We start from the raw sequence: 14,509 nt of genomic DNA on the forward strand, positions 1-14,509 counted from the left end.
ACCCGAAATAAAAAAGTCTGAAAACCTTGCCACAAAGCAGTAAGTAGGTTTATCATATATCCTTGCCCAATGAAAAGTTCTGGTCTTCTGGCAAGAGTGGACCTGGACAGCAACTTTCTCCAATGCCTAGTACTCAGTAGAGACATTCATTTTTCTCTCTCCTAGAATTCCAATTAAGATACCGTGAAAAATCTCCAGATATGGCAGTACATAGGACATTTTAAATGAAGACTAATGGCTTGTTCTCTTTAAGCAATCCGCAACTTGACTTGGGCTGTGCTAGTGTGTAGTCTGGTGCTGGTTCCCATAAATAGAATGATAAATGAATGTCTTGCTTTAATTCCTTTGCTGTGGAGTGTAGGTCAAGATTATGAGCTCTGGGATCGTAACTGCTCTCACCGCATAAAAATTTAGCAACGTGGGCTATTTGTTTTCATCTGTCCAGCTGTCAGCCAGAGGGCGATCATGGCAGTCATCTCCCAGGTCCGCTGACCCTTCCCAGCTACTCTTTCCCTTCAGGGTCAACCTCCTTGAAAGAACCTTGTTTCTGATTTCTCTTCTCCCTTCTGCCTTGAACATGCTCCTATCATATTTTCACCCTCATTTGCTCCATGGAAACTGCCCTTTCCAAGATCCGCCATCACCTTCGACATGGCTGGATTCCCCGGCCGCATCTCAGTCCTTGCCTTTTTGGACCTGACAGCAGCATTTGACCCATTTGCTCATTCTGTCTTCCTTCATCTTCCGGAACATACTGTTTTATCTCCTGCCTCATTGTCACTCCTTCTCGTTCCATCTGGTTGACTTCTCTCCTTTTATTCTCTGACTTAGTGTCCTAGAGCTCTGTCTTTGGACTTTTCTATCTAAACTCATTTGCTTGGTGATCGCATCTATTCTCAAGGCTTAAGAACCACCCTGAATAGTCCCGAATATGTAACTGCCCACCCGGGTCTTCATTTGGATGTCCAGTGTGCATCTTACATGGTCTTGTGGTCTTCCTCACCTAAGTCAATGGCAGCTCCATTTCTCCATGATGGCTCACATCAAAACCTTGGACTCATCCTCTTCTCCTCCTTTGCATACTTTTCTTTTCACTTTTGGTCGGGTAACAAACCCTGCCAGCTTACCTTCAAAATGCATATAGTCATTCATTGCTTCGTGATGGGGATAGTTCTTAAGAAATGTGTTTTTAGGTGATTTTGTTGTGCAAACATCATAGCATGCACTTACACAAACCTAGATGGTTTAGTTTACTACATACCTAGGCTATATGGTAGACTATTGACCCTAACTACAAGGAGCAATAGTTATTTTTCATACTGTACAAAATAACACAAGTTTAAGTCAAGCACAAGAGAAAATGGTGCCATCAAGAAACGTGGAAAACACAGATGTATGAAGCTGCTGCTGGCATAACACAACATACTACTTTGCATCAAATATATGTAAAAATAGCACATTCTAAAATAATAATGAAAGTATAGTAAATACATAAGCCAGTAAGATAGTCATTTATTAGCATTATCAACTATTATATACTGTACATAGTTGTATGTGCTACACTTTTTTTTTTTAATTCAGTGAGAGGAGGGGAGGCAGAGATACAGACTCCTCACATGTGCCCTGACCGGGATCCACCCAGAAAGCCCACTAGGGGGTGATGCTCTGCCTAGCTGGGGCATTGCTCCATTGCTCAGCAACTGAGCTCTTATTAGCACCTGAGGTGGAGACACTTTTTTTTTAATTTATTGATTTTTATAGAGGGAGGACCAGGGTGAGGGGAGCACGAAGTATCAACTTATAGTTGCTTCACTTTAGTTGTTCATTGGATGCTGTCCTATGTGTCTTAACCAGGTAAGCGCAGGGTTTCAAACCAGTTGCCTTGGCATTCCAGGTCAATGCTTTATTCTCTGTGCCACCACAGGCCAGGCCCGTGCTACACTTTTTTATGACTGGCAGCCAGTAGGTTTGTTTGTGCCAGCATCACCACAAACAGGTGAGTAATGCTCTGCACAACAATGTTACAAGGGCTGTGATGTCAGTAGGCAATAGGAATTTTTTAGCTCCATTATAATCTTATGGGACCACCCTCATATATATAACCTGTGTTTATTGAAACAGTGGGACATGACTGGACAGAATTTAACAACTTCTTCCCACAACCATGGCTGACATTCTGTTTATGGCTAGAGGTCCTACCCTTGCCCCGCTTTAGTCTATTTTCAATGTAGCAGCCGGGTGACTCTGTTAGAACATACATCTCATCATGTCACTGGCCCTCCAACAGCTTTTCTTCACACCAAGTGAATGGGCTGTGATCTCTGAGGCTATAATCTCCAAGGGCCTGTGAAAGCCTCCTCTGCTTTTGCCCCCCGGACGTGACCCTGCTTCTCCATCCAGTGACACCACTCTCCTCCGTGGTCCCAGGGTGGACTGGACAGCTGTGTCCCCCCTCAGGGTCTCTGAGCTTGCAACCAGCCTCCCCTTGACATCTGCAAAGCCAGCACTATCAACCCCCCCATTTTTTAGCTCTTTCCTCAGTCAGTAGTAAAGTGAAACCTCCCTTTCTAGAATTTCCAACTTCTTCAGCTATTTCATAGCCTACTTTCTGCTTTATTTTTTCTTAGCACGACCTCAATTCAACACCATTTTACTTATGTATCTTAGTTTCCCCAACTGGAGTAAAAGCCTCATGAGGGCAGGGGCTTTGTCTGTTTTGTCTAGTGCCATCTCTCTAGCACTTAGAATAGAGCATGGTAAATAAGTAGGCACTTACATCTTGGTTGAAGTCATGAATGAGTTTAATGAGATGATGTGTGTTACGCAGAATGCCTGGAACTCTGCCTGAAATGTGAATGGGTTGAACAGGTGACGTCCAAGGCCCACTCCAGCTCTGCAAGTCCAGGTGTCTAATAGCAATCTTAGATTCAAGGGATGCTTTAGACTCACGCTCGCAGACTATTGCTTTAACGATTATTTTCTAATGAGGACATATCACTTAGCATTCCAGACACTTAATTTCAGAATTCCAATCTTTGGTGAGCCGTGTATTGTATGCAGATTTCAGAGCTGCTCCTGAATAGCAGGTGGGAGCTGCAATAACATGATCAAGGAGGGAGAAAATCACTCACCAATGACTCATCCCCACGGGACCTTCAGCCCTATGGTCTATAAAGCATTTTGTTTTGCCTCCTAAGCCTCTCATTTCAGTCCTCCCACTTTCCTTTGAATAATATATCTATCAGGAGCATTGTCTTGTTGGCTTCCACCGAATGGTCCCTCTCCTGACCTAAATTCCTTGACAACTAAAGGTACATGACAGCAGCACGGCTAATCAAACACCGGCCATTTCCTTTTCATCTTGGTTACATTGATTAATTCATAGATGCTTCGCTTTCATGAAGAGTAGGTGTTGAATACGTGCTTTCCAACTGACTCAGTTATAACAGCCTTTGGCTTTTATTTCTCAGGCCCAAGTTTCTGGTTTTCTAGCCAGGAGAAGGAATGAACTAAACATGAATCAAGCTGATGAATGTTCTGAGCACTTTAAAGGATTCTGTTGCTTCAATATGATTAGGGATAAGGAATACTCACATCCTCTGAAGCTTAGCTTTTTAGTACATGACAGGATTTTGGGGGTAGTGGCTTCTTAACTACGTGTTTTGGGAATTATCCTATTGAATAATCATTCCGAACCAGGGGAAGGTCAGGAATATTCAGACCCGTGGAAGACAATTACCGGAGAACTGCACGTAAGCAGAGGCATCTTTATACATTTTCTGAGCATATTTTTCACTGCACGTGTCACGGCCTCTCACTTATCTTGGGGCCCAGTGATCATGGGAGGCTGCCTATACTGCCTGATGCTTGCCACAGTAAAAAGTCAACGTATATGTTTTAGATTTTGCATACCATTTTTGAGACCCTATTTCTGTATCAACCCAACTGATGTTTAGTAGTCAACCTAAAGACTTTTGAACATTTTTCATTTTATTAGAAACAAGATAGTTGTAAACAAAGAAAATGGAATTGTGTAGACTTGTTGGCTGTATTTTAAAAGTTCATTTCCTGTGGATGTTAGATAATGCTGTGTGGGCTGTCAGATGCTAATCCTTTCAACCTTTTCCTGAGTTGTAGGTTACGCTTCTATTATTTATTTGTTGTTTATATTACTTATTTACTCAAATGTTTATTGAATGCAGGGTTGAAGGCTCCTTGTTAGTTCTTTGACTTCTCTTCTCTTGGTCTTTTGGCCGTAGTAAGCAAGCTTTGTTTGGTTTTCACTGTCTATACATTTTGGCAGTTCCAGGCTGCAAGTCCCTTTGGTCCCCAGTTTGGGAAGCATAGGAGATAAAAAGAAAGTACAGGGGATTCACCATATTGTTGCTCCTAAGTCCTGAGGCCTCTGGCCCGTTCACCTTCTCCTACACAACGCTTCATCGTTTTATCTTTGCCTGACGAATAATTTCAAGGGCATTTAGTTGTATTAAGAGGAAGGACCAAGGAAAAGTGAATTTGCATGGTCTCGTTTTAGAATTAGACATCACTGCACATGCTTTGAAAAATTCAAAAAAGTGAGAAATAAAAATGAAACAAATTGCCAAAGTAGATTAACTTCTGACACCGGTCGTCATCATAAATGCTTTATAACATATTTGTTTATTTTTACAGGAATTATGTTGGAATATGAGACAAGGGGAGAATTGAAGACCAAATCCATTGACTTGCTTGATCTCAGTTCCAGGTGAGCTGCTATCAATGTAATAAGTAGTTCACATACAGTTTCTCCCTGGAAAACCCTGTCACAGGGCCGTGTGTGGACAAGCTGCGTGCACTTGACACATTGCTTTAAAAATGTCCTGTGGTGTATTTCCTCTTTGTTTCAGTGAGCTCTACTTGAGTGTCTTGTTGAATGAGGAGGAGGAGGTAGAAAATGAATCATTAGTCTGTCCTTCTCCCCTCCCCCCAATAAACCTTCCTATTTTTTTAAAAAAATCTTTTAATTTAGAATAGTTTTAGAAAAGTTGTGAAGAGAAAGTTTCCACATGCCCTATACTAAGTATCCTCATTTGAACTTTGTGGATTAGTCTGCGGGCTGCACAAAATTGTTTGGCGGGTCGCATGCGGCCCGCGGGCCACGAGTTTGAGACCCCTGCTACTATCATCTTAGATGAGTATGGTACATTATCATAATTAATGAAGCAGTACAGTACATTATTATTAACTAAAGACTGTATTTTATTCAGTTCTCCTTGTTTTGTTTTGTTTTTTGCCTATATCTCTTTCTGTTTCCAAGAGCATGCCCAGCAGGCCACATTACCATTGAGCCATTCAGTCTCCTTGGCTTCTCATGGCTGTGAGAGTTTCTCAGACTCTCTTTATTTTTGATGACCTTGACATATTTGAGGAGTATTGATCATTAATGTTTTTTAGGAAATTTAATGGGGTGACATTGATCAATAGGAGTGTGTAGGTTTCAGGTAAACATCTCTATAGCATTTGAACTGTTGATTGTGTTGTGTGCCCATCACCCAAGTCAAATCATTTTCTGTCACCTTATATTTGTCTCTTTTTATTCCCCTTCCCCTTACCCACCTCCCCTTGCTAACTACTTCACTTTTATCTATGTCCATGAGTCTCAGTTTTATATCCCACCTATGTGTGAAATTATACAGTTCTTAGCTTTCTATGATTTACTTATTTCACTCAGTATAATGTTCTCAAGGTCCATCCATATTGTCGTAAATGGCGGTATGTCATCCTAGTTGACAGCAGCCTCTGACAGCCCAAAGGGGAGTCTGGCGTGAAGCTTGCTGGATAGAAGGGTTTCTCCGGGACCACAGTGGCCAGGCCCTCGGACTATCCCTTTACTTGCTCAGTCACGGGCTGAGGACCACTGGGAAGAGCAAGCCCTGACCTCAAATGCTGAGCTGAATCCTAAGCAGCTGTAGGGGGCGCTGTCCACCAGCAAATCACCTCCTTTGCAGCTGGGCCATAGGCCTTCCTCAGAGGATGGGCGCTGGGCTGTGCAGCTTTGACCCATGGTTTGCAAAATCGCCCCACTTTGGATGCTTTGTGGTTTATAGTCATCAATATTTGTCTCAATCTAATATTTTTCTGGACTAATAAATTTTACCAGAACTTCTCTAGATTATTTAAATACCAGGAAAAAGCATGAATCTTGACTCTTAGACCAGTTCTCTTTCAGGGAAATGATGTTCTAGCCACTAAGAAATATTAATAAAAATCACCATTATTCTTTGAATGTTTATTTTAGATCAGATACTTTCTCTTTCCCTGAAAATATTTCAGACCTAACCTTTCTGAAACCCAGTTTATTTAAATGATGAAAATAGTTATGATTAAAAACATTACATTAGAGAATTGCTGCAGGGTTAAATGAAAGAACATATATAAAGTACAAAGTATAGTAGCACAAGAACATTCAATACATGTTCATCTGAAAGGAAAGAACTAAAGAGAAAACATGGTCATGTTCAGAACCAGCATGCACTTGGCCATCTTCATGGAAGCAAATCAGAATCTTTGCGCCCCTCCCTCCCCCAGGAGAAGTCTCAGGCAAGGATGGGGCGTTCCGGAGGAGAGCCCAACCTGCTTTCATCCGGGCAGCAGTGCTCTTTATTGATTTGCATGACTTGCCCCGCCCTACCCATTTCTTGGTAAAGATGAGTGTTCCTGAAATTTTATAAACGCTAAGCTTTGTAAAATAATGCAACTCTTGACATAATGAACGTACACGTGGCCTTGGGCATAAGAAAAGCAACTTCCTTTCTGTGCGTCTTAGCACTGATGTCAATGACTTAGTGGGAGAGATCCGGAGAGCCGAGCCCCTTATCACCGCTTCACGGTCAGACCTAGTGAGACGTTTAATACAGAGATTGCAAGAGAAGCTCAGGCAGCACAGCGACCACACGTTCTATCTTTTCAAGGTAAAGTGTGTCTTAAGAATCAATGAATTAATGGCTATCCTATTAATCGGAGGTAAAATACGAATCCTGCGTTCTCTTCCCCTCCGCGCCTAACGCGTATTTGCTAAGGCGAAGTCTCAATGAAAGCTTGTTGAATGAATAAATTCAAACACCTATTTCTTGAGGTTTACTAAAGATTTGTAGTCAATATATCTGTTCTTTCTCATGATAAATTTAAAGGATAACCATTAAGGCAGCTTTAAGATATTGAATAACTGAGATTATTTTTCTAGTTAGAATATTAAAAAGTTGTGTTTCTTGGTGTAGCAGTATTTCAGGCGTTCGTGTGAACCAAACTATATTTCAGTAAATTATTTATTGATATAGCTTACATATCCATGTTAATGTAGTGTAAATATGTATTTCTCTCTATAGTTCTTGATTATTAAATTAAAAATATAACAAATGTAGCCATTTATTACTTCAGTAACAGCTTTTTTATTAACAATATTTAATAGTTTATTCAAAAATTGCTTAATGTTACACTGACTTTATTTCATATGATTTACATATAATTATCATATTATTTACATACTTAGCATAGTCTGTCTAATACAAAATATTTTGTATAAATACAAAAGAATATTTCTTTGTCCAGTAGATGGCACTATTTAACTTCAGATCTGAGTTCTATAACTAGCATGACCTTGTGATTTATCCTTCAAAGGGAACATTTTTGATAGTAAAAGAAACCACTATTAATAGTAGTTACCTTCTGGCAGAGGACATAACTGAGACTGTCCTAACTTAGTCTGTGTCTGTGTCCATGAACAGACTGTCCAATTTTTCTATATTTATTCAGTAAATATTAAGCATCCACAATGTGCTAGATAATGAAGGGATTGAAAGATAAATAAAAGAAGATATATTCTGACTCTAAAAGAGCTTTAGCATTAACAAAGTAATGATACATTGTAAACATACTTAGTTTATTTCTTCTATACACTGTTTGTAGATATATATAAAACCGTGTGTACTATGTAAAAGAAAGTGTTATAAATTAGTGCCATTTGATATCTTATTTCAGAGCAATAATTTATTTAAAAGGCAAATAGATGGAGGACACAGATCCAGTTATGTGTTCATGATTATTATTCATAGCTACCAAAGATGTTATTGTTCATAATAATAGAAGGTATAATGTATTTTTTTCTCCTTTGTTCAGATATTAGATACTGTCCATTTGTTGCATAGAATTAAGACAAACCTGACTGTTTTTATTGGTCTAAAATGAATGTTAATGAATTAAATTTAATTTTATTTGCACTTATAACATTTTATTCTTTTTCTTTCCTTGAAGCTTCTCAGAGCACACATACTGCCACTGACCAATGTTGCGCTTAATAAATCAGGCTCTCGGTAAGGTTCTCTATTTTGTAAAAAAGTACTTTTATTAGACTTTATTTTGTAGAGCAGTTTTCGGTTCACACAAAATCGAGCAGAAGGTAAAGAGATTCCTCATCTCTCTGCTGTCCACACACACCCACGGCTCCCCTCACTCTCAGCGTCCCCCAAAGGGTCGCACATTTGATACAGTTGATGAAACTGCAGTGACACATCGTGGTCACTCACTATCCGTAGCTTTCATTAGGGTTCACTCCTGACTTTGTCCATTCTCTGGGTTGACAGATGTGCTGTGACATGTGTCCTCCGTTATGGTGTCACACAGAGAGCAGTGTCCCTGCCTAGGGCTCCGGCGCTCTGCCTGTTTATTTCTATTTCTATTTTTTCTCTTTCTGTGTATTTCTATTATTTATCATCTTTAACATTCAGGGGGTAGGAATTTCTTTCCTAAAAGAAAAATTGTATACATTTAAGATATACAACATGATGATTTGATACACAAATGCATAGTGAAATAATTACTCCAGTTAAGCTAATTAGCATATCATTTTACAGTTATCTGTTTTGTATGTGTGATAAAAGTACCTGAAATATATTTTTCTAGCATATTTCCAGTAACCAGTACAGTATTAGCTGTAGTCATCATGCCTGTATATTAGACATCTAAACTTACTCATCCTATGTAATTACTGCTTTATAAACTTTGACCAACACCTTCTCATTTCTCCCCCTCTCCAGCCCCTGGTGACGCCTGTTCTGCTCTCTGCTTCTACGGGTTTAACTGCTTTTTAAGATTCCCCACATGAATGAGGTCATGCAGAATTTGTCCTTTCTTATCTGGCTTATTATTTCACCTAGCATAAAGTTGTCAGGTTCATCCATGTCGTCACAGTTGGCAGGATGTCTTTCATTCTCATGGTTGAATAACATTCCATTACATATAACACATTTTCTTTATCCATTGAGCCCTGGATGGACACTTACATTGTTTCCATATCTTGGCTATTGTGAATAATGTTACAATAAACATGGGGGTACAGGTATCTTTATGACACCCTGATTGCATTTCCTTTGGATGTATGTTCACAAACCTATAAGTAGAATTACTGGATCATATGGTAGTTCTGTTTTTAATTTTTTAGGGGGGAACCATGATACTGTCTTCCCTAATGACTCTACCAATTTCTACCCCAGAAGAAGCAAGGAAGAGAATTGCCCAGAGGAGAATCAAAGACACACTACCTTGTCTACCTTCCTGTTTGGTTGAGTTTAGATACCCGAATCTGTTCTCATCTTTTATCATTACCACTTGGCATTCAAACACACTTGTCAATTTTGTGCATTTTTTTTCTGTGTTGGGGAAATACTGTCCCTAATAGAATATTTAAGAAACCGAGAGGCCCTGGCCAGTTGGCTCAGTGGTAGAGCGTCAGCCTGGCGTGCAGAAGTCCCGGGTTCGATTTCCAGCCAGGGCACACAGGAGAGGCGCCCATCTGCTTCTCCACCCCTCCCCCTCTCCTTCTTCTCTGTCTCTCTCTTCCCCTCCCGCAGCTAAGGCTCCATTGGAGCAAAGATGGCCCGGGCGCTGGGGATGGCTCTGTGGCCTCTGCCTCAGGTGCTAGAGTGGCTCTGGTCGCAACATAACGATGCCCAGGATGGCCAGAGCATCGCCCCCTGGATGGGCAGAGCGTCGCCCCTGGTGGGCGTGCCAGGTGGATCCCGGTTGGTCAGGCGCATGCGGGAGTCTGTCTGACTGTCTCTCCCCATTTCCAGCTTCAGAAAAATACAGGAAAAAAAAAAAAAAAAGAAACCAAGATACTGTTATTTTACTTTAAAATATTAAAGGTCAACATACTACCTATTCTTGCAGCAAACTGGCCATGTTAAAGAACTGTTAAATATTAAACAAATATTTATTGAGCACTTACTAGTGTGTCAGTCATGTTCCGGGTCCTGGGGATGATGGTGGTGAACCAGATGGGCATAAAATACACAACGCAGTTCTTTTCAGAGACTAGCAAGAAGCTGGATGTGGTGGCCGAGTGTACCTAAGTTCCTCGAGCCAGTCAGCGCTGTGGCTAATGGTCCATGGGCAGAAGTTTGAGTTTTCCTCTAGATGCTAGAAGGCTATACAAGGAAGGTTTAAAAAAATAACTCCAATTTTGGTGAGGAAAATCAGTTTGTAAGGACCACGGTGAGTCAAGAGCCATTAGAAGGTGGTTTGACTTGTTTCGGCAAGAGATGGAGGCAATGGTGCTGGTGAGAACGGGCATCACAAGGATATGTTTGGGGGCTGCGGTGACAGAATTGACCAGCAGATCAGGTGTGTGGGATGGAGAAGAAGAGGGAAATCAAAGAGGATACTCAGATTTTATGGTTTGACTAACTGGAAGAATGATGCTATTTATTGAGATATATTAGAATTTCTAAAAAAATGTCAGTGATTATCATTATTTTTAGCTTAAGACTGAATATTGGCAGGATTACTCTTTACTTTATTGGGAGTACTCCTTTTTGGTGTTTGCAAAAAAAAGGACGTTTTCAAAGACAAGGGGGTTAGATTTTGCTCCCCATTTAACTGTTTGTTCTGCATACACGATTTCTACTGCAAAAAGCATGATCAATGGGGTTGCAATCTTACAGGTAAAAAATGATCAACACACTGCTATTGTCACGTTTCGAGTCACACTGTATTTCTATCCCCGTGTCAGCTTTATCACAGGAAGCTACGACCGAACCTGCAAAGTCTGGCACAGCCTCTCTGGGACGCCGCTGCACACCCTGCGTGGTCACGGGAATGTGGTGTACGCCATAGCGTTCAACAATCCTTATGGGTAAAAACACGTTCACACGTGCACTTGCTCCCTGTCAACCCGTCAGTCCATTTATTCATCCCTTCTATCCATCAAGGGGAGAAAAGGAGGAAGACAGAGAACTGAGACTTATTGCATGTCTGACGTATGCTTTGAAAGCCTTTTAGTTACCACCTTCAATGCTTAAAGGAATTTGGGGATGCGTGTTCCCATCTTCAAGATTAAGGATAGAAAGTTCTAGTCCCCTCCCCAGGATCACACAGTAGCAAAGAGGAGAGCACGAGTTCAAGTTCAAGGAGGGCTGACTCTGCCCCTGGGAGTCCTCTGACAGGCAGGCAGTTCCTGCTGGTGCTGGCAGAACTGGGCCGATGCTTCCGGAGAGTGTGACACACGTCAGCTAGATGGTTTACTTTGTTTAGAAGTTCATTTACATTCTTACCAGGTAGAAAAAAAATGTTTAGAATAACATACTAAATAACAGTACCGAACGCAATAGGAACATTTCAAAACCAATCTGTTGTTGTTCATGGAGTCCATAGACCACCTACCAACGTTCTCTATCTGTCTTCCTGCACAACATGCTCTGATCCCATGGCTCCCGAAGGCTTGCAGAAACGGGGCTAACCACTGGAATGCCTGACCCCTCTGCCTGCTGGTTAGGTTCTGAACTTACTGGGAGTTAGCTGTGTTTGTCCATGAACCTGCGTGTGTTGGCTGTGCTTTCAGTTGTAATTATGCCATTTAATTACATTTTCCTATTAACTAATGATACATGAATGTGTAAAATGAAGCTTTTGTTTTCTGTGAAAATACAAGGAAGGTAAATATTTGAAAAACTTACTAAAAAAGTAGATGAGATCAATAGAAAACACATTGTAAAAATTTTTAAAAATTCTGAACTCAGATTGTTCTGAAAGTCTTTTAAAGTTCTCATTTTATTTTAAAGAAAAAAATTGGATATTGTAGAGGTTGGATACAGTTTTTCTATGGCAGATAATGAACTGAGTAATTGGCTGAACCATAGTAAAAAGAAGGCCTGAGCCTCATATCAAAAGATGGACAAATCAATGTATATTTGTACATACGAGTAAAAAATTTAAACATGCGGGTCTATTTTTCATGGTTGCCTATTTTTCTCTTTTTATTTTTAGATTTTTTATTTTTTTAGACAGATACAGAGAGGTAGTGAGAGAGAGACACATACAGGGAGAGTGGTGAGAAGCATCAACTTATACTTGTAGCAGCTAAGTTGTTCATTCATTGATTGCTTTCTCATATGTGCCTTGACCAGGGGGCAGCAGTAGAGCGAGTGACCCCTTGCTCAAGCCACATTGAAGACCTTGGACTTCAAGCCATTGACCTTTGGACTCAAGCCAGTGACCATGGAGTCATGTCTATGATCCTATATTCAAGCCAGCAACCCGGTGCACAAGCTGGTGAGCCAGCTCTCAAGCTGGATGAGTCCATGCTCAAGCTGGCGACCTCAGGGTTTTAAACTTGGGTCCCCTGAGTCCCAGTTTGATGCTCTATCCACTGCTCCACTGCCTGGTCAAGCCATGACTGCCTGTTTTAACTGACTTTTTTCATTAACCAAGCTGGTTCAATAAATATACTTCTTCATTATATATTATGACACTAGAACAAGCCAGTGAACAGTGTAAAAGCTAAGAAAAGATCACTGTGATGCATCCTGAATAGTGCCTTTGAGTTGACATGCGATTAAGCAGAAGCATGAGAGATGGAAGCCGGAGAGGAGAGGTGAGAGGACACTCTGGGTGAAGGGACTTCAGCAGCTCCCTATTTTAGGTGGGACTTTGTCAGGCATGCTCAGTGGCCCCAGCCTCTTTAGTGAACATCTCATATTGAGAAGCAGATGTGGGTCAGGACATTCTGTGTGGCCCAAACTCTGTTCTGGAGGACTGAGTTACGATGAAAGGTTTGTGAACTAAGGAGGGACACCATGAAAGTGCTGTTTCGGAGGGCTGTTCTGGCAGAAAGAAGGATCAGAGGGTCTGGGCTGGGAGGAGACAGGAGGCTAGGAGATTAGTTAGGATGCACATAAAGTAGCACATTCATGTGGCGATAGAAACTTAGTCTAGGATAGTGGCAGAGGCAATGAAAGGTATTCAATAAAAATTTGCTGCACTAGAGTAAGAATTTTATACTACAAATATTAAAAACCTGCTATCTAGTTGGCTAATGTCATATCTTTTGAAAATGTAATAGACTTTCTAGACATGGTAATTGTGATGGCACAATCAGACTTCCATAGGACATTACAATGATTAATTAATCCAATTAAACTATAGAAAATTTTAACTTTGATGTGTGCATTTTTAAATTGTAGAGAAGGATAAGTTTTTATAATACCTTATTACACTGGCTTGTGAGAGAGAAAGATTTTATTGAACTGATAAATGATACTGTTTTACTTCTAGTGTAATTCCTACTTTTAATTGCAATGTTACATAAAGGCTTTTGAAAGTATATTCTTGACAATACCATATCTTTTAACAGTCTAGTTAACAGGTGTGATATTTTGGGGTGTCTGTCTGAGACTGAAGTGTTTGCGGAAGGAGACGTGAGAAGCATTCCTCCCTTCTTGGCCCTTCCATTGGATTCTGCCCGTTTGTCCAGCTGATAGTTATCCTAGTCTGACTACTTATGTGTGGGCTAGGGCAATGTTTTTCACCGCACTTTCAGGCATTGAGCAAAATGAGCTCAAGACAGTTGATTAAGAATAAGGGGGAGTGTAAGTGTATATGTTTATGCGTATGTGTGTATGTGAGAGAGAGAGAGACAGATGAACTTCAACTAAGTTAGTGTTTAGCCCTTTTGTGTCTTAGGTCAGGAGTAAGCTGTGACTTAATAAAGTAATTCTAGAAACATTGGAATTGGTAATATCTTTTATAACATGGTGTAACGTGGATGTAGTGAGCAGTATGTGATGGAACAGAAATTGATCAAGGAATCACAGCAACTTGAGACTGCTATGTTAAGGCACAGGGAGCATGGGAATAGATGGTGGGAACTGATAAAGAACTCACAGGGTGTTCAGGGTGTCTTGAGCAGAATTTGAAAGACAGCTGCAGTTGGAAAAGGTCTCAGGATGCCACGGGAGAGCCAGTGCAGGGAGTCCAGGTGCAGAAGCTGCCTATGTGCAGGGAAGTTTGGGGGGGGGGGTGGTATGTCCCTGCACTGACATGGAAAGGGCCTTGCTTCCCTTGAGTGTCAGAGACCCCAGAGGTGCTCTGTGGGTGGCCTGAGAACAAAGGAGAGAAGCAAGGCACCATGTTGGTCTGCACAAATAGAAATTCTGCACCTGTGCTGAGCATTCATGATTTGTATTATCGATCTTAAGAC

General features: G+C 40.8%; 1 protein-coding gene and 1 long non-coding RNA gene across 6 annotated transcripts in view; one reads left to right on the forward strand and one right to left on the reverse strand.

The window, feature by feature from the left end:
- Positions 1-14,509, reverse strand: part of LOC136378559 (uncharacterized) — a 510,347-nt gene that overhangs the window by 123,983 nt on the left and 371,855 nt on the right. The window lies entirely within an intron of this gene.
- Positions 1-14,509, forward strand: part of DAW1 (dynein assembly factor with WD repeats 1) — a 46,503-nt gene that overhangs the window by 16,607 nt on the left and 15,387 nt on the right. For 4 of the 5 annotated variants that reach the window (XM_066345220.1, XM_066345222.1, XM_066345218.1 and 1 more), the window contains exons 2-5: positions 4,672-4,744; positions 6,806-6,950; positions 8,290-8,348; positions 11,045-11,167. In XM_066345220.1, the coding sequence (XP_066201317.1) occupies positions 4,677-4,744; positions 6,806-6,950; positions 8,290-8,348; positions 11,045-11,167 (395 nt within the window). In that variant the 5' untranslated portion in view covers positions 4,672-4,676. Of the gene's footprint in view, positions 1-4,671; positions 4,745-6,567; positions 6,681-6,805; positions 6,951-8,289; positions 8,349-11,044; positions 11,168-14,509 lie in introns of all 5 variants that reach the window. The other variant, XM_066345219.1, reaches the window with a different exon arrangement.

Source organism: Saccopteryx leptura, chromosome 7 (genome assembly GCF_036850995.1).
Source record: "Saccopteryx leptura isolate mSacLep1 chromosome 7, mSacLep1_pri_phased_curated, whole genome shotgun sequence".
NCBI classification, from domain to species: domain Eukaryota; kingdom Metazoa; phylum Chordata; class Mammalia; order Chiroptera; family Emballonuridae; genus Saccopteryx; species Saccopteryx leptura.